This window comes from Juglans microcarpa x Juglans regia, chromosome 1D (genome assembly GCF_004785595.1).
Source record: "Juglans microcarpa x Juglans regia isolate MS1-56 chromosome 1D, Jm3101_v1.0, whole genome shotgun sequence".
Taxonomy (NCBI): domain Eukaryota; kingdom Viridiplantae; phylum Streptophyta; class Magnoliopsida; order Fagales; family Juglandaceae; genus Juglans; species Juglans microcarpa x Juglans regia.
The window spans coordinates 21886365-21911997 of record NC_054594.1 but is presented as its reverse complement, the minus strand read 5'-3'; the positions used below and the strand labels follow the sequence as shown (position 1 = coordinate 21911997).

Sequence of the window (25633 nt, the reverse complement as noted above, 5' to 3'; positions counted from 1 at the left end):
CATGAGAGTGTGTATCCAAAGTTCAAGGAGTCTGAAATTATCCAGTTGAATGAAATCTATATCTGATAAGAAGACTTAGCGCCAGGTGTCAGCAAAATCATTTCCCAACATAGTTCTCATGTCAACAGATTCCTACTACACCTGAAAGTCCTAACAGACTGAGTCCATCAACAGAATCTTACTACAGATCAAACTCCTATCAGATTTGTTCCGTCAATAGAATCCTACTGTAATTAGAATTGATTATCAGATTGTTTATTTAAGGGATCCTATTGGTTAGAATCAATAGAAATTCAGATCTACATATTTTCTAGAGTATTTTTCAGTGCATATTTTGATGAGAAAATTCATTATAGAATTTTCATACTGTTTCTCTCAAAGAGTGGTACTTGAGTGTGAATTTTCTAGTATTTTATCTCTCTTTTTGAGTGCTTGCATACTCCATCTCAAAGTTGAGGTGATCGAGTTCAGCCACTAGAGTTTCAGGAGGGAAGTCAAGAGTATGAAGATCGCTAGAGGTTCTGGTTGCTTCTACGGTAGAAGACAAACGGCTCGTTTGTTTGGTCAAGTAAGATAGTCAAGTTACAAAGGTTTTGTAATTGTGATTTACTTGTAATTGATTTTTAAATAATAAAATTAAATTTTCTGGATTTGGTTGCCCTGTAGGGTTTTTACCTTTAAAGAGTTATTTAAAGGGTTTCTCTTCGATACCAATTTTGGTGTTATGTACTTCGTTTATTTTATGTATTTGATTGTTTATGAAATTAATTGCATGCTTAACGATTAACCAATTTGTTGGTGAATTTGTAGATATTTTCGCTGCGTTACAGAGGTACGCGGGTAATTTCACAAAAGGTAAATTTGAAGAAGTTCAAAAAGAGTTCAAAGGTTTGATATATTGTTACGCATTGGTGGTTAGGTATGAAGGTTCAATGTTTACATATCATTTGGTTGATTAGGTCAAAGTTATTATTGAATTCATTAAAAGAGAAAAGTATGTTGTTCACTTCAATGATGAAGAGTGTGAAGTAAGCTACATACTACATAAGTTACATATTACATATGTCAATTATTTGAATTAAATGGAATTTTATACAGGCGTGCCCTCCGTGTGTTGACACTCCATAAAAAAAAAAATGAGTTGCATTCAAAATGCATTTTTGAGAGGTAGAGGAAGGAATTAAAACAAGATTACATGCTTGTCCGAAGTAGCTATAATGATCTTCATTGTAGTCCAAATGCACACTGAATGAATAAATTGAACAAGACTTTTTACGAAATTTCTTTCATTGCATCAAATAGCGATGAAAGTTGCTTGAAGGTAATGACTTAGTTAGGTAGGTTGAAACTAGAATGGGTTGAAGTGCAGCTGACGTGTGATAGTAGTACGCCAATTGACAGTTGCTCTATTGAGTCAGGGTGACAAAAGGCCCAAAAAAATTGTGAAGTCCTATAGCGACTCGAAATAAGGGAAGACTAATTTGTAAGTGAAAACAACCATTAGTTGAGAAGACAATTAGTAGTTGTGAATCAAGGAAGACTCAATGGTCTTGTTAAAGCTAGGTTGTTTATAAGATGTTAGGTTTTTGTCTTTTATGTTTATAATTATATTTTGTAACTTTTCGGCATGAACTCTTCATCTTGAAATTCTGCATAGAAGAATAGGTCGCGTCTAAATACAACCATTTTAGTAGAGTTTGGCTCACATAGCTTGGCCAAGCTTTATTTTCCTACAGTTTGTACTGCCCAATTGATTGTGGTATTGTTTTCAAGTATTTTTAATATAATATGATTCTTTAATGTATATTAATTGTGGATGTCTTCCCTTGTTAGGTACAATCGTTTTATCAACTTTTGGACGAGGGTAACTCTTGTTATACTTCTACAATTAAGATATAGACGTTGATATCTGTATGTAAAGTATTTCAACATTGATGCTGAACTTTAATTTTATTTCAAATAGTACAATCACTAATGTAATAATATAATGCATGTATGAAATTGTAGACCCGTTTTGCACGAAATCTGTTATTTTGAGAGAAGCTACTATTTTGAAAGAATTTGTTTGCAAAAAGTTTGGTGCCAGATCTTAGAAGCTGTTATTTGACTAGATTTGTACACTGCATGTGTAGGCTAATAAGATGCAATATATGCAATATATGTACATTTTGTAAGGAAAATATACAAGTAATATATGTGTACATTTTGTAATACGCAAGGTATCTATTAAAGTTTATATGGATGGAGGGGTATTATATGAATTTTGGTATTTCTTTTATTGGAAACTAGAATGCTTGTGTTATTCTCTTGGCATGTGTGTTTTTATTAGCTATAAATGTTGGATACTTACATATATGAATCAAACTTGAACTTGATATGAATATGACTATTTTTCATAAAATAGTAATACAACATTACAAAAAACTTATTAGAAATTATTTATATACAATACAATACAACATTCATTATAAACTGATCTTGCAACATTCATTTCAAATTGGTCTTACAAAATACAATACTACAGTACATTACAAAATGCTCTTACAATTCATAATTCAGTTCCTCTTCGGAACAGACGGGCTGGTATTAGGGGATAAACAACCTCCAATCACAGCAACACACATAGACTATTTCATAAAAAGTAAAATACACCCTTTTCCATCTGATTACACTCCTTCCCTTTTCACTTTCCCCCTGATTTCACTTTCACATTTCACTCGTCGTGCACCTTTGCCTGTAAGACCCGTGCATTGAATTTCTCCTCCATCGTCGTGAGCCATCACCTTCCTCCATCGCCGTTCGTTCCAGAGCTGTTGCCGCCATCGCCGCCGCCAAGCTTAGAGCCATCACTTTCCTCCATTGCCCCCCCCCCCCCCCCGCGACTTGCTCCGTCATCGTCGCCCCCAATATAGTTGTTCCTCCGTCGTCCCACCAAGCCGTTGCCCACTAAGCCGCTCCTTGATGGTAAGTTGTCTAAGGACTGCTGTAATTGGCATCATGTAATTTTACTAACCTTTACCGTTGAAGGAATTGGTTTACTTGTAGTTAGGGTTTGTTAGATCTTTTCCATTCACCACATTCGGATTTGAGTAAGTTAGGCTTAGTCAATTATATCCCTAACTAGAAGACACGATTTCCATGTAAGCATGTGTTGGAAACTCACTTGTATATGTAACTATGAACATCTAGATCTTTACCCAATGAGCATTACATATATTTTATATTTTGGCTGCTGGAGACTTTTTAACATGTTTTTCTTGTTGGAACGAACCTGTGATGTTTCATGTTCACTTCTTCAAATAACCTATAGCTCTAGAAGGCTTGAGATGTCAACTCTTTTATTCCAATTTTCTCAGATATATAGAAACTAATGAATAGGGCATCTGTGAAGTTTGACCGAAATGCTTCCAATACTCTAAAAAAAATAATGGAATTTCAATTAAATCATTAAGTTTGGTGCTGGCTGTTTATCTTCATTAAATGATTAAGTTTTAGTTTGGTGTTGGCTATTACATTAATGATTTTTTTCATTAATTTGGTGCTAGCTATTACATGTGTAATGTGTACTGATTTGTGTGCTGATTTGAAGTGTTTTGTGTATTGATTTGAAGTGATTTGTGCACTATTTTTTTTTTCTTATTTTATAACATAGGATCATGAATGGAGTTCTGATAGTGATGAAGATGTGAACATAGAAGATGTAATTTGTGTGGATGTTAGAGTGAATGTGGAAGATGGAGTCTGTGTGGATGATAGAGTGAATGTGGAAGATGAAGTCAATGTGGATGATGGAGTGAATTTGAGACCTTGTTCGAGTAGTGGTCCGAATGAGCCATTCATCGGTATGGTATTTGATGACGTAGAAGATGCTCAAGCATTTTACAAGGTGTATGCAAGGAAAAAAGGTTTTGCCATTTGAACCAATCATACACGATTGTCGAAAGAGGAGAAAAAACTAATTGCTACAGACTACGTTTGTTCAAGGGAAGGATTTCGACGGGAAATGAGCAAACAAAAAGAACGAATAATTTCAAAACTTGCTGAGACAAAGATTGGTTGTAAAGCATTGATGGGAATAAAAAAAAGAAGGTGAGAAGTGGATAGTATGTAAATTTGTGCTTGAACATAATCACATGCTACTTACACCAAGAAGTACTAGTTTGCTTCGTGGACATAGGATAGTGACACGTATCCAAAAAAACCTTATTATGACTTTGAATGAGTCCGGTGTACTGACAAGGAAGATAATGTCAGTGTTGAGTAAAGAAGCAGGGGGCGACTTTAACGTTGGTTGTATTGGCAAGGATGTGGAGAATTACTTGGGGAACAAAAGAAGAAAATTATTTGAAGAAGGAGACACACAATGATTATATGCCTATTTTTATGATCGACAATGCAAAGAGTCTGGATTTGTATACTCCATGCAAGTTGATGAGAATGGATGCATGGGAAGTTATTTTTGGGTAGATGCAAGATCAAGGGCGTCGTACCAATATTTTGGAGATGTGGTTACATTCGATGCCACATATTTGACAAATATTTATAAGATGCCATTTGTGCCATTTTCTGGAGTTAACCATCATCACCAAACTATAATGTTTGGTTGTGCCTTGTTGGTTAATGAAACAGATGAGTCATATATATGGTTATTGAGAACATGGCAAGAAGCAATGCTTGGACGAGCCCCTTCAACCATAATTACCGATGATGACAATGCTATGGCAAAGGCTATTGGAGAGGTACTCCCAAATACAACTCATAGGTTGTGCTTGTGGCACATTCTGCAAAAAATTTCCTGAACATTTGGCTTATGTATATAACAGATTTCTGGATTTTCAAAAAGATTTCCGTCCTTTTATTCATGACACAATTACAATTGATGAGTTTGAGTATGAATGGAGTGTTATATTAGTGAAGTATGAGTTAGGAGATAATACTTGGCTGCAAAAGCTTTATAACCGAAGGAAGAAGTGGGTTCTGGCTTACTTGTGTTCAACATTTTGCGCCGGCATGTCAACGACTCAAAGAAGTGAAAGCATGAATAAGTTTTTCAAGGATTATGTTCGTTCCAATACTATGGTCAGTGATTTTGTGCATCAATATGAGAAAACATTAGATGAATGTTATTTTAAAGAGAAAGAAAAGGACATGCGAACAAAATCAACCCGGGACATATTGAAAACATGTTACAAAATTGAAGAAGAAGCTGCCATAGTCTACACAAGAAAGTCTTTCATAATTTTTCAAGATGAAATTTTCAATAGTCAACGCTACAACTCAACCAAATTTTCCAACGAGGGCAAAAGCAAGACTTATAGAGTGGTACCTCATGGCAAAGAAACCCCTCTCTATCATGTGACCTTGGAGAGTGGAGGAGATAAGGTGACTTGCACTTGCCATATGTTTGAATTTATGAGAATTCTTTATAGGCATATCCTGTGTGTACTTGCCAAGAAATCAAAATTAAATTATTTGTCACAACACCATATTTTAGAAAGATGGATTATCGATGCTAAGAGTCGACCTATTATTGACATTCCCATTCTCAAAGGGCATGTAACGCCACAGGATGATCTAGCAATGAGAAAAAACAAATTGATGATACAATTTTATGTCATTGCGGAACTTAGGATGAAGTCAAGAAAAAAACTCAATCACCTCTCCCTTGCCTTAGATAAGGTCCATAACGAGCTACTTCTAATAGAAGATGATAACGATATTGAAGAATCAGAAGGCCCAGTTGGAGGGGAGTCAACCTATGAATCCCTTCCTCAAAGATCTCAGGTTGTCTCCAATTTTTCACAAACACTACAGGATCCTCCACGAGTGCCCACGAAAGGGCGTCCAAAGTCTTTGAGGGCAAAGAACCCAAAAGAGATGCAACCAACCAAGAAAAGACGTTGTAGCATTTGCAAAAATGAGAGACATACTCGGAACAACTGTCCTTTAGTGAGGTATTGTAGCTTTTGAATATTTTTTATTTTTTGGTTTTTAATCAAAGCTCTGCACTTATTTTATTGTATTTGTTGTTGTTTATGTAGGGATATTGGGCATACAGTTGAGGTTGATTGCACTAACTTGGATTCTTAATCGAAATTTACTTATGTATGTGATTAATATTCTTTATTTATTTTTATATTCTCTACATGTAATATTATGTTTTAGAAATTTAAGTTGTATATAATTATTGATTTTGAAATTAATGTGACATGAGGGTTGTGAAGATCTTGAAGCTTGTGATTCTTGGGATGACAAAGATCTAAGCTTGTGATGGACTACATCCACCTGAAACTGTTAATATTTAGTTAGGAAGCAAGGCCTATGTTATTTGCAATTTTTTGATGGTATAGACTTATTTTTTATGGCCACTTGAAATAGTAGAAATTGTGATGACAGGACTATGTTATTTTTTATGGCACTATGTTATTTTTTATTTTTTGATGGCATAAACTTATTTTTTATGGCCACTTGAAATAGTAGAAATTGTGATGGCAGGACTATGTTGTTTTTTATGACACTATTTGAAATTGAGATGGTAGGACTGTTATTTTTAATGGCACTATGTTATTTTTTTATGTTTTGATGGTATAGACTTATTTTTTATGGCCACTTGAAATAGTGAAAATTATATTGCAAATTTTCAAGATGTTCCAAATGAGTTTGCTCGTGGGATGGGGCAACCCAATTTTATGAAGGATATGTCCAATGGGAAATTGTATTGTTTATAAATGTTCCCTAGGAATTTGGCAACCAAATTTTTGAGCCATTGAGTTTGTGAGTGTGCGTGAACTTGATTCTCATATGGAAAAAAAAATATTGTAAACTTAGAAGCATACCACTTTATGTTTTAAAAAAGATAAATTAAAAATCATGCAATTGTAGAGTTGGCTAGCTTGAACCTGATTCTCAAGTACTATTTCATTTTATAATACAAGCCAAACATAATGTTCAACATAAAACAACTTACATGAGTGGAATCACTACCTGACATATACTAATATTTTTGGGATACATAAGAATTACAGTAAACATTACAATAAAAAACAACCACGATATCAACAACACTTTCAAGGTTCCCTTATACTTATTCTCCTTTGTTTTATATTTGGTTTGTCCAAACTTGCTTTGTCTTTCCCTCTTAAAGTCCACGAACTTGAATCACCATGAGAACCCGAACTTGCCATTTGCTGGAAAATCAAGAAGAAAGTAAGTGAAAATGAGTTATCTCAAAGACACCGAAGAAAGGCCAAAAAATAAAATAATGAAAATGTTCCGTTGATAAATGTTCCCTCTTAAACTGATATCATACACAATAATCTCAATTGCAAAACCAAGCGTGTGAATTTTTTCTCTACAAAAAGGGCAAGTTAAATTAGACTGTAACCATGTATCTATACAATCAATATGAAAAGCATCACTACAAATGGGCAACGTACCTCCTCAACTTATCCTGTTCTGAAAAATCAGACCAATCACCAGAAATGTACTAAAGCAGTGGAAAAACCATGTTTTGCAACATTTCAATCTAACACATCCATAAAATCATTTGGTGGAATTGAAACTAGTCAATGAGACATTTGGTGGGAAACATGGTATTTACAATCAACACAAGGTAATTTACTATCTGGCCTCCATCGCCCAAGAGAACCCTTTTTTTTTTCAGGGGCCAAAAACCATTTCCGAAAGCAAAAAGAACTTGAATATGTCCAGCTGTATTAAGATAAACAAGAACTTAATTGCATTCCTTACACACATTCAGACATGGAATCCTTATAACAACAACTGAAATCTACTTTATTTACAAGTGAGAAATATTGCAGGTAGGTTTTCTGTGAAATACATGTGAGAAAAAAAACCTAGAATTTTACAAGTAGGTTTTACAAGGAAAAGAAACCTAGAATTTTGCAGGTTTTCTGTGAAATATTACATCAAACACATGGTGCCATAATCAAAACAAGCACTGTAAGCTTAAAATTCATCACCCAAGCACAACCATAATCAAAACAAGCTCAAAATAATCAAGGAACTAATTGGGATGAAGTTAATGGCAAAAAAATCTCAAAAATCATAGATTAGAAAATCATACTTGCAAAATATGGGGGTCGCGACAATGGAGTCCGTCGATGGGGGTCGCGAAATCAGTTGGTCGATGGGGGTCGCGAAATCAGTCCATTGATGGGGGTCGCAAAATCAGTCCGTCAATGGGGCTCCTCAAATCAGTCCGTTGCGGCTCGGCATTTGCTGGGTAAGCTCAGGGTGGACGACGAAGTGGGATGGAACAAAGGGTGGTGGAAGATGAAGGAAGCCGAGTTCTTTTGCTGTGAACGAAATCGCTGGGAGACGGGATTGAGGGGAAGAAGACGAATGGGTCTGTGTGAAGGAAATGACTGGTCAATTTCGTTCGTTCCAGAGTCTTTTGGAGCTTTTGATCTTCTGTTGGGTGGGTGTAGGATAGGTAAATAAACAGCCTTACGTGGAGAGTTATTATTGGGGGGCTATTATGTTAGGGGGAACAGACTGACCGGCTTGAAGGTATTCCCTTCATAATTACATCAAGTCTTTTTTCATATGTGGAGATAAATTAAAGGAGCAGCCATATTAATACAAATATGAAAAAATCCACGATACTATAAGTGTAGCCCTATATCTATGCATCATAATCTTCATTTTGCGCATTTCGTACTCAATTTCTACTCGGTCTCGAGTAGCTTCTATTTCCATTTATACTTAAATGCCGGTTGTTCATCTGGTAAATTATTCTAAGTAGCATTTATCATTGACTGTTCATAACTTGGAGATGTTCTATCATAGTCATATCATATTTAGGGATTTTAACATCTACCCAAGTTAAAACTTGCATGACCAGTCCTACTTCAAAACAAAATACCAAACATGGAGGTTAAGCTTGCTGTTCAACCACGACGACATGGTTAAAATATGGTATTTTACTTGCAATTAAGTAAAAAATCGTTGACCATAATTTGCACCCTTACGACAAATCTTTAGGTTTGCTTTCACACCACAAAGACATATTGGATACATTGATCTAGAATCTGAGCTTGACATAGAATTTGTAAACATTTTACAGTACCAAAGTTGTCGTACAGAAAAGCATGAACTAGCCAAATTAAACTAATATTAAAAAAAAAAAAACTAGGGCCATGTTTGGTTACAGAAACACTTTCAACGCATTTCATCTCACCATTACAACTTTCTCAAATTCTCATACAAAATATAATAAACAATTCAATTTTTTCAAATCTCAAAACAATAGTAATATTAAAAAATAATATTGTAATAATATTTTATTTAACTCACCTAAAACCATATCATTTCATCTCATCTCACTATCCAAACGAGCCTTAAATGCTAGCCATAGATGCAGTGCTATAAATGATGGCCAAGTAAACATAAAAAAGAAGCTGTAAATGCTGCAACATCTTGCAGCAAACACTCTTATGTTATATATGTCGATATCCGTACGTATAGTATTCCAATGGAAATATGCACACTAAAAGCAACATTACAATATGCACATTGGAAACAAAAGCAAATGCAAATACAACAAATGCAAAAAGATTGGTTGAGAGAGGGATTTTGCCTGATTAGCATTGATCCTTGCAAAATGGGAAGTCATCTTTTATACAAGAAGGCTTTTCCAAGATTTATTGTACCGAAAAATAGAGTTGGATTCATATTCGATAGACTTTATTAGCTAATTCTATTGCACAAGATCGAATTGCCCAATAATTTTCTAGTTTGAATGTTTTTATAACTTGTATAATATCTATACAGTACGTGAATCTCATTGTATTTAATGCTTAATCCAGTTGTCCATGAGCATTGTTTAATTTTGTGGAGTTACAGAATATCTCCCTACAAATGGTAGAGACTGTTTATATTTGTGTTATAAAATTATAGAGTGCACTTGCTTTTAAGTTGTGTTATGCATACTTAAAAAACAATTGTGCAGCCAAGTTCCTTTGAACCATATGGCATAAGACGTGGTCTCCAAATGAGAGAAGTAGATTCAAACCCCCACCCCTGTATAAAAAATGCAAAGGGAACTTAGAATAATCTAATATTAGAATTCTACTTTTGCAATATATATTATGGTTTAGTATATTTCAGGCTATAGTTAAGTTATATGTGTCCTAAACAACTGTATAGTTGTTAACACAAGACTCTACTCCTATTATATCCGTACTTTTGCTCTCATGGATTTATTGAATCATTTTCCATGACCTCTATATTTCGTCAATACTCCTTCACCTTCATGGTATTTATTGTTCTCTAATCATTTTCCTCATTTTATTTTATTTTTAACTTTCTCTTTTTGGTTGGAGTGGGGTGCAAGGATTCCTTCACTTCCATCGTATGTATTGCCCTCAAATATCATATTTTACATAATTTTATTTCTGAATTTATAGAGTATATTGGATCTTAGGATGAGATATAGAATATATAACACCATACATATAAAGCTTCTTACGCTTGAAACACTTCGTCCAATTCAATGAGTCTTATGTTGATTTCTTTCGCTTCTTTGAAGAGTGTTAAAGATAATATAAAAAAATAATTCATTAATGCAATAAAATTTGTCGTAACCAATATTAACTATGCTTTAGTGAACACATGCAATATCTTGGTGTTTGTTTCATTATCTTATTTTGTTGTGAGTCGCATTATTTTTTCTACTAATAGACTTCGTAAGTTTTATTTGATTAATTATTTTAGTTCATTTTGAAAATTTAAGCATCATGTGTGTTGTACTTAAATATATTCCACTTGAAGATATGGATCTTAGGTCCTCTAAGGCCCGTGAACTTGGACGATTCAATATTGGGTTATTGATTTGATATATTAAGAAAAAGTAACTTGTAAGGATATAGAATAGGCAAAATGCAAAAACATTAGACTCCATTTTATTAAAATGTAGAAACAATTTTCATAATTCATTTTCCTTGGCGTAGTTTAAAATTGTTCATTGAAAGAATATTTTTCATAATCAATGAAAGGTAATGCCAATTATAATGAAATCCGGAGTGAAAGAAACATAAGAACAAATTTTTGAAGTTATTTATAAAGCTTCCCTAATAAATCAACATTAATTTTCAATGTGTATACATCAATTTATAATCTTTTTAACAAGGAAGTCTAACCAAATGCTATACTTTATTTGTATAAATCTAGAGTGACCAACATCTATACACTAAATCTAGAGTGAAGGGTCAATTGTAATGAAATCATAGTACTTGCTGTTGTATTAACATGGGAATAGAAAAAACGAGGGCTTCCATAGAAACATTTCAAAGCTAATCCATATCTAATATATAAAAGTACAAGTATATGAAAGCTATAGTACCTCATGAAAATTAAAGTAGAGAGATGAATGAGAGGGGTCGATATAGGCTGGACGCTACACGAGGGGGACTTCTAAGAGAGAGAGAGAGAGAGAGAGTTAGTGAGAAAGAGAGACGAATGAGAGGGTTTGATCTATATCTCACCTGAGATGGCGCTGTAGAACAATGGTCACACCACTTGAGGTGCAACGCATAGGGGAGAGGAGGCTCAGCCTGGACGCGATGCAAGGGCTTCTGTGTGTGTGTGTGAGAGAGAGAGAGAGAGTCAAGGCCTCGTTTGGATGTTGAGATGATATGAAAAATTTGTAAATAGTAGTGAAATAGTTTATGAATAGTAGTGAAATAGTTTGAGCTAAGTTGTTTTATGGGATTTTGAAAAAAAAGAGAAAAAGTTGAATAAAAATATTTTAAAGTTTCAATATTGCTAAAATATAATTTTTTAATATAATTTTTGTTTTGGGATTTGAAAAAGTTGAATTATTTTTTGTATTTTGTTTGAAAGTTTGAGAAAGTTGTAATGATTAGGTAATGATTAGATAAAAAAGTTGAAAATTTGAAATTGAAAAGTATTTGTATTTATAGTATTTGAATGTTAAGATAAGATAAGAGCATTTTGTAATCTAAACGGGACCTTAGTGTGGGAGAGAGGTGTAGGAATGAGTATGGTGGATATCTCACCTTTAACGGCACCGTCAAACTTATGCTGGGGTAGTTGGTTTAGTGTGACACGAAAGAGAAGGAAGCTTATGAGATCTGAGACGTTTGCGACGCCAACAAATGGTGGCCACGCCGGAAGGTGCAACGCGAAGAAGAGGAGGAGGGGAGAGGGGCGACACGAAGTATGAGATGTGCTTTTGAATTTCAAATGTAAGGGAGATGAGATCCTCAGCTATCTGATAGAGATTTTGAATCTCAGATAGACAAAGGCAGGAGAAAAACAAAAATAAAAGCCACGTGGAGTAGTAAAACGGTACTAGAGCAAATGTAAATATATCATTACCCTAAAATTTATGTGCAGACCATACATTTCTTCCATACATTTTGGAAGAAATAATTCATGAACAACTCAGCTTTGGAAGGAAAGACTTTTGAACTTCTGCCTATGTGTGTGAGAATGGTTTTCAGATGCTAAAGGAGTTGATTAATGTGATGCTCCTAGACCCCACTTGGGATTTGACTGAGACTAAAATGTTGGGATATGCAACTCAAAGTTACATGCCCCTCGTACATGACAATTAACATGTAATAGACCTAGCATGTTTCTAACAATATGAATATATCGTAACAGAAAAATAGATAAAGGTTTGAACAATAAACTTGATACCAAATTAAAACTTCTATTGTATTCGAAAATATTAAGTTAAGACGTCCTTACAAAAGTAGGGTCCAGAAACTTGATTCTTCAAAACCACCAAAACATAGTCTAGAAAAACAAAGTCCAAAACATTATTCCTTTTTTTTCTTATGATTTTTTGGATGTCCTTTATCAACTTCAAAATGTTTTATATGAACTTAATCGCTTCGAGACGATGTGCATATGAACAACTTTCCTAAAAATCTGGTGGCCAACGAGGTTTACGCTTCCCTATCCTGCTCACATTTTTCTAGTCCTGTCATAACTTTTACCAATTGGAAACTGTGAGATTTTGAGAAATTCAAGCAAGTTATGCCAAAAACGTATGCAGAGATAATATAAGCATACATAAGGTAAACTTGAACATGGCTGCATGAGCATGGACGTGCAATTTCATAAACTGTATTTTTCACCCATTCAGATTCTTTTTTTAAAAAATACAACAATTTGCTGTAATAGAAAGACAATGTAATCATTCATTTTCATATTCATTCATAGACTCTTTTTATCTTATACACACTTATGGATACCTCACAATCACCCCATAACTGTGTACACTTGCTAGCTACCGCATCACATCATAGGTCTTTCGACCAGGTGTGAGTATGTCATGATTGAGGCCCCAGGGTAGACATAATCGCCTTCACCATGAGCCCCTTAATGCTCTTGGCAGATCGACCTACCTTCACCAAAAGTTTGCAATCAATATGACAGATTGCATCACCTTTACACCACTTTTTGCATCTGTTAGCGCTAGGCGCTACGACTTCGCTTCGGAAACCTTTTGGTTCATTTCTAAGCTTGTTGACAATATTTCTTCAATCCGGGACTATCATTTCATTTTTACTCACTTCAGAGTGGAAATAGGAGTTCTACTAGAATATTCCTACATCCTATCATTGGGTCGTGTCAAAAGTCTTCTAGATGCAAAACCCTAAATGTGAACATGTGATGTATTCATATGATCTTAGCACGACATGTGAATGCCATAATACATGGCGCATATTCAATGGTTCTAACATATGGACAACTTGAAATAATTAGAGCATATCATTTGAACATATTCACAATGATCATAACACAAATCATGAGCATAAAACTTTATTATCAGACAACATAGCATAGCATGATCGAATACAAATAACATGAATCAATTAATATTTCAAACAACAGATCATAGATGCAACATTTACACAATAAACATGAATATATAAGAGTAAGTTAAAAACTAATTTACAAAGTTCTTACATTAAAATAATAATACCGACAAACAAGTAAGTTGAAATGTATATGTTCTAAACATTAAAACTTGATTTGAAAGAAGTTATTGAACTTACATACTAACTTGAACACTTAGAGGATCCAAGATTCATTTACTAGCAACTCTCAACCCTATTCAGCCAAAGGATTTTATCAACCCTTACAATATCTTCTTTTAATCATACACTTGACTTATTCATACATATATACACACAGCAAAAACCCTAGTGAGACCGAATGACAATAGGATTGTCACCAAGCTTCACCCTTATATGGACAAAATCCTAATAGGTCAAATATTACTAGATGTGTAATAAGTCATTCACTCATATGGAAATTGCATGGATACCATGTGGTGAGATCTGGCCAAACCGATCACCACTCTTCTTTCTTCTCATGATTATTGTCTTGAAATTCTAAGGAATGCCTCTTATGAATGTCAAGTGGCATGTCACTATCCAAAATCGAGTACGCTCTTCATCTCCCTCATGATTACTTCCTTTGGGAACCCAGGAGGTGTCTTGCATGAGTGGTAAGTGGCACTAACTTAATTCTCCCTATATCTCCCTTATCATTGCTCTCTTGGAAATTGAAGAGTCTCATATGAGCATGGGCGCCAAGTGGCATGTTTTTGCCAAAACCAAAACCTCTCTCTTTCTCTTCCTCATCATTTACTCCATTGGAACTCTAAGGGACGTGTAGCATGGGCGCAAAGTGACATAATCCTAGCCAAATCGAGCACCCTTCATCCTTCTAATAGAAGTTTCCTTAAAACCCTAAAAGACACTCTACACATGTATGCCAAGTGTCATAGCCGAATCACTCCCCCCTCTTCCTCAAGATTTTCCTTTTGAAACCTGAGTGTCACCTTAATACTTAAAACCGAAAATCATATGATCCTAAAAGGACTTGGGCAGCCAACCATTCCAAAGTGTAAGAAATATTCTTAAAAAGAGTTTATAACAAGTTAGGTTTTAACTACTATGAGCCTAAGGTCCACCAATTCTATAATTACTCAATCCAAATAAAGGATTAACATGACCTCAATGCCATAGCGTTAAATAAGGAAATCACAATTAATGATGGACCAACTTTGTTAATCATGTTGAAAAGTCACGTACTGCTCAAATGTTGAAGCGACACAATATTTATAGACTGGGTTTAAGGAATTAATTTAGATGAAAACTCTATCTTAAAACATTTTACTAGTCTAATGAGTTTTAAAAATTCATGAAGCAAATATCCTTTTATTAAAATATCAACAATATATGGGCAAAAAAGGGTATAACACGCTCAATATTCAGCAAGAAGTGGGAACAAAAAAATGGAAATTATGGTTGAATGTATGTATAAAAAGAATTAGTTATTTTTATAAATTTTGAGATTAGTGTTATGTTCATGTTTATGAAAGTGATGAAAGACAATAAAAGATGTAAGAAAATAACTCTTTTTTAACATATGTGCTTTTAGTATTTGTAAAATGGTTCAATCCATTCAAGATACAAAAAGTTTTGGGATATTGTTTTCCAAAAAAGTCCTGCCACTAGTACTAGGAGTGTAATCGGTCCGGTCCGGTTTTAGACAAAATTTAAGACCGAACTAGTATGTACCAATTTTGTATTTTTCAAAACCGATTACGTACCGGTTACCCTTCTAAACCGGTACTTCCGGTTTCCGATCTTGTCCGGTCCAGTTTTTTGATTTTTTAAGATGTAATTTTTACAATTTATCATTAAAAATTTGTTTATAAAAAAAAAACTGATTTAAAAAAAAACTATTTTATACTTTTATTAATATATTAGACTATATAATAATATTAATATTAGACTATTGGTATAATTATAAGTTATATATCAGTATTAGTTATAAACTATATATTTAATATTAGTACGTATTAGTTATAAACTTTTAGTAAAAACTTGTAGTATTAATTATAAGTATAACTATAGTCATTAGTCTATATTAGACTATTAATATTAGTTATAAATTTTTAGTGATTTAGTATTAACATTTTATGTAATAATTTATAAATTATAATAAGAAATTATTTAATATATGAATATATATAATTATCTATTATATATAAAAATTTCACATAAAAATTTATAATTATACATAATATATAAAACTTATATATATTAATATATATATAATATTTTGTATAAAACTTATATATACAATAATACTAATATTATTTTATATATATATTTTTTATCAACCGGTCCGGTCTGAAAAATCTTAAAATCGGAACCGGACCGGAACCGGTCGGTTTTCACATTCTAAGAATAGGTCCAGTCAGGTCTGGATTGGTTTTCCGATTTGAATTTACACTCCTAACTAGTGCCAATAAAAATTATCGATAGTTTAGACTGACAAGTGCAAATGAACTTTTTTATTTTTATTTTAATAATGTTTTATGCATCTTTAAACATTTTTAAAAAATAAAAAATATAAATTTATTAATAATCATTTTTTTAACCATTAAGTTAAAAAAAAAAAAAACAATCGGTCACTTTTGTTGATAAGCGTTCTCGGTTCAAATAGTTTTTTCCTTTCCAAAATTTCTATTGAAGTTAGTTTTGATATTTTTAAAGAAAAATATTTTGTCTATAAAAAAATTTTACGAAAATAAATTTATAAGTTGATGTGATTTAATTTTGTGTTAAGTTTTACAATTTGTCCACAATATGTTGTCAAATTTGATTTACAGTGAAATAAATTCTTTTTCAAATTATTAAAAAATATTTTAGATATGAAAGAATTTTATAAAAATAAATTTATAAACAAACATGTCCACATGTTAGGCTGTAAAATTATTATTATTATTATAAAATAAATTTAATAAATCATATAAAATCATATCAATTTATAAATTTAATTTTATAAAATATGTTTATATTTGTACATTCTCTATAAATTCTTTCGTGAATTTAATATGAGTAATATCTACTACTTTGTTTTTTTTCAAAATTTTTGTGGGACTTTGTTGAACCTGACCCTCCTCGGTCCTTACACTTCCCGCTCTCAGGTTTCACGCCGAGAACAGAAAAAGAGAGCGGCAAGAAAATGGAGTGGGATCAACCCTTGACTGACGAAGATATCCAAGCCATCGACGCCGCCATCCAATCCGCTCCTTCCTCCTCTCACAGCAAGAAACGACGATCTAGCCCTGACGCGCGAAACGGCCCCGAAGAATCAGACCCCCCCAAAACTTTGCGCCAATTGCCGAGTTCCCTTCTCGCCCTCCAACATCCAAATCCACTTCTGTCCCCTTGTCAGGGTATTCATAAATCATATCTACAATGCATACTTATTCTTTATTTATTCACTTATTTACTTTTCCGTTTATTGTTTGATTTTTGGGAAAGTTGCGGTAGGAGGTCAAAGATACGATGTTTGAATATTTGCTTGATTTTGTTTTCTGAGGTAGCGAATACGAGGATGAGATACCCAGTGATGAAGTTTGGGGGTCGCATTTTGTACAGCCGGACATCCATAGAGGTAGAAAAAGCTGCAAAGGAGCTTTTGAAGAATCTCGAATTGGAGAAAAGAGAATCGGGTCAAGTCGTTCTTGGACTTGATATCGAGTGGCGACCCACTTTTAAAAAAGGTCCGTTCGGTGCATATCCATTAAAGGTAGACGAATCATTGCTAATTTTACGGAATTCTGTCTGATTTTGGGCGCTGGAACTAACCATACAACGTCTATAGCTATTAAGCAGTAATCAGTAATGCTGTTTAATATTGATAATTTGAATTTAATACCTTTTCTGTACCCTCAATGAGTTTAATTACTTCTGAAGCTCAGTGGAGTTGGTAAAAAATTACGAGGACTAGTTTGGATAGTGGGAAAGGATTAATATTGGGAATGGAATGGAGATAGTACTTCCTCTTGTATGTTTTTTGCAGTCCTACTTACGCAACTGTTGATTTCTCGTTGTTTATAATACTATCATTCTTGGTATGCTGGAGTAAGTTCTTACATGTCCGCCAAGAGTTGGGAGTTGGGTCTTAACGTTAGTTTTGGTACCCATTTCCAATCCTTGGTCTAGCACCTGGGCAGACAGAATAATGAAACCCAATTTTAATTTTAATTTTTGGTAAGTATAATAACATTTTATTGAGAATAAATAGGCATAGCCCAAGTACACAGGAGGTATACAAACAGCAACACCTAGTTACAAAAATCAGGAGCTAGAGAGGTACAAGAAACTCATTAAAGCAAGCTCCATTAAAAACACAAGATGAAGCCCAAAGAAATAAAGTATGGAAAATGAAACTTCTAAGCTCATCTAGAGAACGCTTCTTATTTTCAAAACTCTGACCATTCATTTCAAGCCATCAGCACCACATGATACATAGAGAAATCATTTTCCAAACATCTGCATTTAGTGAGTTAGCCTTACGCCATTACCAACAAGCAAACAAATCAACCAACCTCTTGGGTGATGGGCTTCACCCAAACAATACCTATTCTATTAAATATCTCTCCCATAACATCCTTGCCACCTCATAGTGAAGTAAAATATGATCCACCGACTCCCCACTCCTCTTACACACATAACACCAATCCATTACAACGAGACCCCTCTTTCTCACGTTTTCCATAGTCAAAATTTTCCCTTGAGATGCAGTCCAACCAAAGAAAGTAATCTTAGGCAGAACCTTAAATTTCCAAATACACTTCCAAGGGAATGAAGTATAATTTGACTGGACAAAGCCTTTTACAAAGATCATCCTGTAAACTTCCTACTCCTAGTATTCATTCAAAGCATCCTTTCCACTACATTATTGTCAATATGCAGTATACAATAAATTGAGAATATCAGAAATAGCTTCAATTTTTCAATCATTTACAGCTATAATAAAACGAACATTCCATAGTGGGGAACCACTAGAACAATCCAATAACTCAGGCACCGAAGCCTCCTGATCAAGAGCCAATCAAAAGAGGGAAGGAAACTTGGTCTTAAGAGCTGAGTCACCATACCAAAAGTCATGCCAAAATCTGATCTTGGATCCACTGCCAATCTTTTTTTTTTTTTTGATAAGTAAGAGATAAATTTTATTGATGTGAATGAAATAGGCATGTGCCATGTACACAGGAAGTATACAATAGAACTCCTAAATACATTCTAAGAGCGATGAATTAAGGATAGAAATTCATGAATGTCATCCCCATTTAATACAATAGCCGAAAACCAAAGCAATAAAGTATGTAGAAAAAAATTCTTCAGCTCCACCATTGTTCGTTCCTTGTCTTCAAAACAGCGCGCATTCCTTTCCGTCCAAATACACCACATGATACACAACGGAATCATTCTCCAAACTGCTGCCACTTGAGGATTGCCCTGCAATTTTCTCCAACAAGCCATCAAATCCATCACCCTCATAGGCATTACCCAAGCCACACCAACCTTTCTAAAAATCTCATCCCACAACCCCCTTGCTACGTCACAATGTAATAAAAGATGATCTATCGATTCCCCATTCTTTTTACACATGTAACACCAATCCAACATTACACATCCTCTCTTCCTCAAGTTGTCCGTGGTCAAGATCTTCCCAAGGGCGGCATTCCAAACAAAGAAAGCAACTCTAGAGGGTACATGAGACCTCCAAATGTTCTTCCAAGGAAAATGGGTGTGATCTTGTGCAATCAAGAGTTTATAATACGCCTTTACGGTGCATTTCTTGTGATCCTGAAACCTCCATTTCAAACTGTCATGCTGTGCCATAGAAGTCCCCAAGGAGTGTAGCAAGCTGAAAAAGTCTGAAACCATAGATAATTCCCAATCATGAATATTCCTATTAAACAGAATATTCCACTGATGCGAACCATGAGCAAATAACCTCACATCCGCCACTGAAGCCTCCTTGTTAATTGCAATACGATATAAAGCCGGAAACACCCTTTCCAATGCCTGATCTCCACACCACACGTCCCGCCAAAAACTGATACGGTTGCCCTCCCCTGCGACAAAGCGAATATGATTTATGAAGCTTGTCCACCCCTTCCTTATAAACTTCCATAGCCCCACTCCATGCCTCCCTCTCACTTCTTTGGAACACCAACCACCCCAAGCAACGCCATATCTAGCATCTATAGTTTCTTTCCACAGAGATCCCCCTTCCAAATGATATCTCCAAAGCCATTTCCCCAATTACGCTTTATTAAAAGTTCTCAAATTACATACACCCAACCCCCCATTCACAATTGGGGCACATACTGTCTTCCAATTAATCAAATGAAATTTCTTCTCCTCCCCTATGCCTCTCCATAAAAAAGTCTTGAAAAGTTTCTCAATCCTATTCGCCACCCCTGCAGGCATAGGAAAAAGAGATAAAAAATAAGTGAGAAGGTTAGTGAGGGTGCTCTTGATAAGAGTGAGATGACCCCCTTTCGATAAATACACCATTTTTCATCCAGCCAACCTTTTCTCTATCTTTTCTATCACCCCATTCCATATTGTTCTCCTCTTGAAAGTTACGCCTAACGGAAGGCCCAAATATTTCATTAGGAAAGAGGACACACTACAATCTAGAAGACTTGCTAGACTACTTATATTAGGAACCACACCCACAGGAACCATCTCAGATTTGCCAATATTGACCTTAAGCCTTGATACTGCTTCAAAGCAGAGTAATAATGCACGTAGAGTTTGGACCTGACTCCTATCTGCTTCACAGAAAATCAGAGTGTCATCTGTAAATAGGAGATGAGAAATGATACAAGGTTGCCAGAGCCATTTCCAACCTGAAAACTAGATAAAAAACCCCCATCAACAGTAGCCTGCACCATCCTACTCAACGCCTCCATAACTATAACAAAAAGAAGAGGAGATAACGGATCACCCTGCCGTAAATCCCTCGAACTATCAAAAAAACCAGTAGGAGTGCCGTTAATTAGCACAGAAAACCGAGCCGATGAAATACAATGACGCATCCAAGAAATCCACCTATCTCCAAAACCACACCTCTTGAGCAAATACAAAAGGAATTCCCAGTTCATTGATCATAGGCCTTCTCCATGTCTAACTTGCAAAGAATACCTGGACTTCCCTCCCGCAATCTAGCATCTAGGCTCTCATTTGCAATGAGCACCGAATCAAGTATATATCTCCCTCGAATAAAAGCATTTTGAGACTTGGAAATAATATTTTCCAACACTGGACTAAGCCGGTTAGCAAGAACCTTTGATATAATCTTATAGACACTATTAACCAAACTTATTGGACGAAAATCCTCAATACACGAAGCCCCATGTTTCTTGGGAATGAGCGCAATAAAGGTTGCGTTAAGTGATTTATCAAACTTTTTAAATTGAACAATAAGGCCCCATTGCCAATCTTAAAACTAATAAATTGAACAAAGGCCTCCCTTCCATTTCTAATGTTCTTCCACAAACCTACACCATACGCACTTCTTACTTCATTTGAACATCAACCCCCTCGCAAACTCCCATACTTCATATCAATAATAATCTTCCATAAAGACTCCCCTTCCTAATGGTACCTCTATAACCATTTCCCAAGAGTGTCTTATTAAAAATCCTCATATTTCGAATTCCCAACCCTCCACTAGATATTGGTGTACATACTTTATTCCATTTAAGGAGGTGGAACTTAGGGCTCGTTTGGACACTTGGAGTATCTTAGAATTTTGTGAATAGTAGTGAAATGGTTTGTGAATAGTGATGAAATGGTTTGAGTTAAGATGTTTTATTGGGTTTTGGAAAATGAGAGAAAAAGTTGAATAGAAATATTATAAAGTTAAAAAACTATTTGAATATAATTTTTTAATACAATTTTTGTTTTGAAGTTTGAAAAAGTTGTTTTGATTTTTGTGTTTTGTTTTGAAGTTTGTAAAGGTTGTAAAGATTAGGTAAATAATTAGATGAAAAATGTGAAGATTTGAAATTGAAAAGTGTTGTGTGTTTAAGTGATGTTTGGGAAGGAAATTGTGAGAAGTTTTGAGAATTTTTCATCTCATTACCCAAACGTACCCTTAGTCTCCTCTCCAACTCCTCCCCACAAAAAAGCTTGAAAAATCTGCTCAATTCGATTTGCCACACTTGCTGGCAAAGGAAAAAGGGATAAAAAAATAGGTGGGAAGATTAGAAAGGGTACTCTTAATAAGAGTGGCTCTTCCCCCTTTGACAGATACAACCTTTTCCAGCCAGCCAATCTCCTCTCAATTTTCTCCACATCCCTGTCCCAATTAGCCTTAGCCTTGAAGGAAGACCCAAGTGGGAGACCCAAGTATTTCATTGGCAAAGAAGCAACCTTTCAGCCCAAAATACTTGCCAGCCTTCTAATGTTCCTGACTTTGCCCACCTCCACCATCTCAGACTTCTCGAATGAACCCAATTTTACGTGAGATTCAATTCAATTGAACATGCAAGGGTTTGTTTTGTGCTTTTTTTGGGGGGGGGGGGGGGGGGGGGGGGGGGGGGGAATATTTTTGCTGGGTCATTTCTTTAAACCTTAAGACTCTGCAGGTGTCGCATCTAGGAAGGCTGCGGTTATGCAGATATGTGGGGACACTAGTCATTGCCATGTGATGCATATTTTTCATTCTGGGATTCCTCAAAGCTTGCAATTTCTGCTTGAGGATCCTACACTCTTGAAGGTTTGTAATTTTTAACATATCTAAACTCTTAACAGAAAAATCTCATGCATATGCCTCATGAATATATGTGCTCTTCTTCTTCTTCTACTTGTTTTATAAAACTGGATTGCATTCGCTTCCTAGGACAAAATAATGTTTGGTACATGCACAGGTTGGAATCGGCATTGGTAGTGATGCTGCCAAGATTTTTAAAGATTATTGTATATCCATAAAAGCTGTGGAGGATCTTTGTTGTCTAGCAAAGCAAAAGCTTGGCGGACATTCCCAGAAATGGGGTCTTGCATCCCTAACCAAGATGCTTATATCCAAAGAGGTCATCATTCTGTTCTCTCTGATTCTGTGCCATCTGCTATTCTTGATTGCTTATATTTATTACTCTCTTGGAATCTCAACAAGTTGCTGAACCAGATGGATGGAAATTGCACCATATCCACTAGTATTTCTCTCAGAAGACCTATTCACTCTATTAAGCATGGTTTCTGTTCTAATTAACACATGCAAATTTCTATCTTCTACTAGCCAACTTTTTGATGCAATATTCACCAACTCTTCCTAACAAATTGTCAGTAAGGGACTCAAGACCTCCAAAAAACAAAGAATAAAAAAATCATGGAGGAGTTCAGGTAGAGTTCATGCAAAAAATTCACTGCAGATCACATCCACTACTGATTATTTTCTGTCTAGTAGAAAATAACTTTTTTAGCCTGGATGTGTGAGTATTTCTAGTAGCAATGCCAGCAGTTTAGTTTAAATTTATGTCCACCACATTGAAGTTGCTACTATTGTAACCTAGGACTGCAGTTAAGGCTGACATGGATCATGTACTCATATTATACAAGTCGTATATCTTCTTCTTAACTGAACGGAGGGTTCGGGATAGTTAGTTTCTCTCTGTAATTTGACCATTAATAGTATAGAAATCCATTTTGATTTGTTTACACAAAAAAAAGAAAAAAGTTTCCTCGGCCACTTCACTGTATATTAGCATCGTAGCCTGCTTTGCACATAGAGGTAAGCAGCTTGGATTGGATCTCATTGTAGTTTCAGAAATTTGCAGCTTCGTAAGCCCAACAAAATTAGGCTGGGAAATTGGGAGAAAATTCTAACGAATGAGCAATTAGAGTATGCTGCCACAGATGCTTTTGCTTCTTGGTATCTCTATCAGGTCAGTAGTAATCATCACCTTCGTCTTCTTGTTCAAATAAAGAAAACTCTTACCTTTGCTCCATAATTTATCGTTATACAGGTCTTGAAAGGCCTGCCCAATTCGGAAGAAGAAGTTGCTGCTGACAAAGGAATTGAGGAGTTGGAAGGCGTGAAATCATAATGATATTTGCCGTTTATATCAGATGGGAGTTTTGTTCGGCACAAACATACAAAACGACATCATTTTATTAATCTTTTACCATTCTTGTCGGAGCAGTCGTGTTTGTTTCCGGCGTTTGTTGCCTTGGATGCTTCAAATTGTTATCTGGATATGAGGATCAAGTAATTCATGCAACAATTTCATGATCATTTTCCTTGTAATATAATTCTCCTCATGTGTTTATTACCAAGTAAAAACAATGCAGTACACAACCATTAATTGAATTCGGACCCAATCCAGCTACATTGTCATATTAACATTAGTTTACTCCTATTTATTATATATTAATGTAAAAAGATCCCATCCGAGAGCATTGAGAATGAAAAAAGAAAAGAGAAAAATCATAAGGCCTCTCTGTTAATATAAAGTGTAAAAAAAGGGTATTTTAGTCGTAATTCCTTTTAGTTAAGTTGAGATTAAATCTAGTTCAAAATCAATTGAAAGGTAGTAAAATTGATTTCACTTTGTGATTTTGAGTCTCATTGAGAAATCCTTGAATACTCTTGGAGGGGAAAAAATAAAAAAAATCCCAACATTAGTTGGATTGTTTTTAAACACAAGCCAACACTATCATCATAGTTCAGTAGCGTTTGAGTAGTGAAGTATTTTGAGATATTTTATAAATAATAAAAAAAAATAATGAAAAAATATTAAATAATAATGAATAATAAATAATAATGATATATTATCAGAATACCTGAATATCCAAACTAGGCCTGAATGTCCCTTGATTTGTATTATTGGAAACTTTTATTCGGTTCATAAATTTGTTATGTAAAATTGATTTATTATTGTTGATGTAGAACATCTTAAATTGGTAAAAATCCGGATAGATATGAAAGTAGTGGTTGAAAATTAAAGAGAAAAATATCGTAAATCATCATTTTTTTTTTTTGGTTGTTGTCCAAGATGTTTTGCCAGCGTGGGTGGGGCTTGAATGAGTTTCCGAGAAGCCAAGAGGATTGGAGTTATAGGATGAATTTGGTTAGGATTGTCTTGGAATGAATTGCAGGCCCCTACTTCCATTATGTGAATAATAGTACTTTGATGGTCCTTCCCTACTTCCACTCACTGAGTAGCTTGTCTTTGTTGAGTTGTCGAGTCTGTTGGATCCCATTTATTGCTCTTTATTCCACTCTGCTAATGTTTAAATTTTGAATTTTTTTTTTTAAAAATACACTCAAAGGACTGTTGATATATAGAAAAGAAAAAAAAAATAAAAAAAAATTCTTTTTATCAATCACTATTTACTATTCTATACCTCACACTTTATAAAAAATACCCTCATATTATAAAAAAATATCCTATACCTTATAAAAAAAATTATAAGTACCAAGTGTAAAAGTAAATAGTAATTTATGAGTAGAATTTCTTCAAATATATATATATATATATATATATATGTCCAAGAAATAATCAATAAAAAATCATTTCAGATTTTCTTTTCCCTGGAAAATAACCCTATCATTGGCTAGCTGGGGCTTCATCTGAATATGGTTGAAGAGTTTTAACTGACCCAGACCATTCCAGAATATATAAAATTGATTTTTTCTAATATTTAATTTCAACCTGTGCATAAAATAATAATTTATGGGGAAAAAAAGATGAATAGGGATGACCAAACTTGTGCATAATTTTCAACGAATTTGAAATTGGAAT

The 25633-nt window shown here is 34.5% G+C and overlaps 1 protein-coding gene across 2 annotated transcripts; it reads left to right on the top strand.

Annotated features, from left to right (window-relative positions):
- Positions 1 to 16942: 16942 nt before the first annotated feature.
- LOC121252759 (Werner Syndrome-like exonuclease) lies at positions 16943 to 24123 on the top strand. Of its 2 annotated transcripts, none has more exons than XM_041152564.1 (6): positions 16943 to 17257; positions 17408 to 17587; positions 22478 to 22608; positions 22760 to 22921; positions 23410 to 23487; positions 23666 to 23773. In XM_041152564.1, exons 1-5 carry the CDS (start codon positions 17044 to 17046, stop codon positions 23464 to 23466), a joined length of 744 nt encoding a protein of 247 aa, XP_041008498.1. In that variant the 5' UTR covers positions 16943 to 17043; the 3' UTR covers positions 23467 to 23487; positions 23666 to 23773. The 2 variants fall into 2 exon arrangements, with proteins under 2 accessions (XP_041008498.1, XP_041008490.1); XM_041152556.1 differs by lacking the exon at positions 23410 to 23487 and adding an exon at positions 23855 to 24123 and having other exon boundaries at positions 16944 to 17257.
- The last annotated feature ends 1510 nt before the right edge of the window (positions 24124 to 25633 follow it).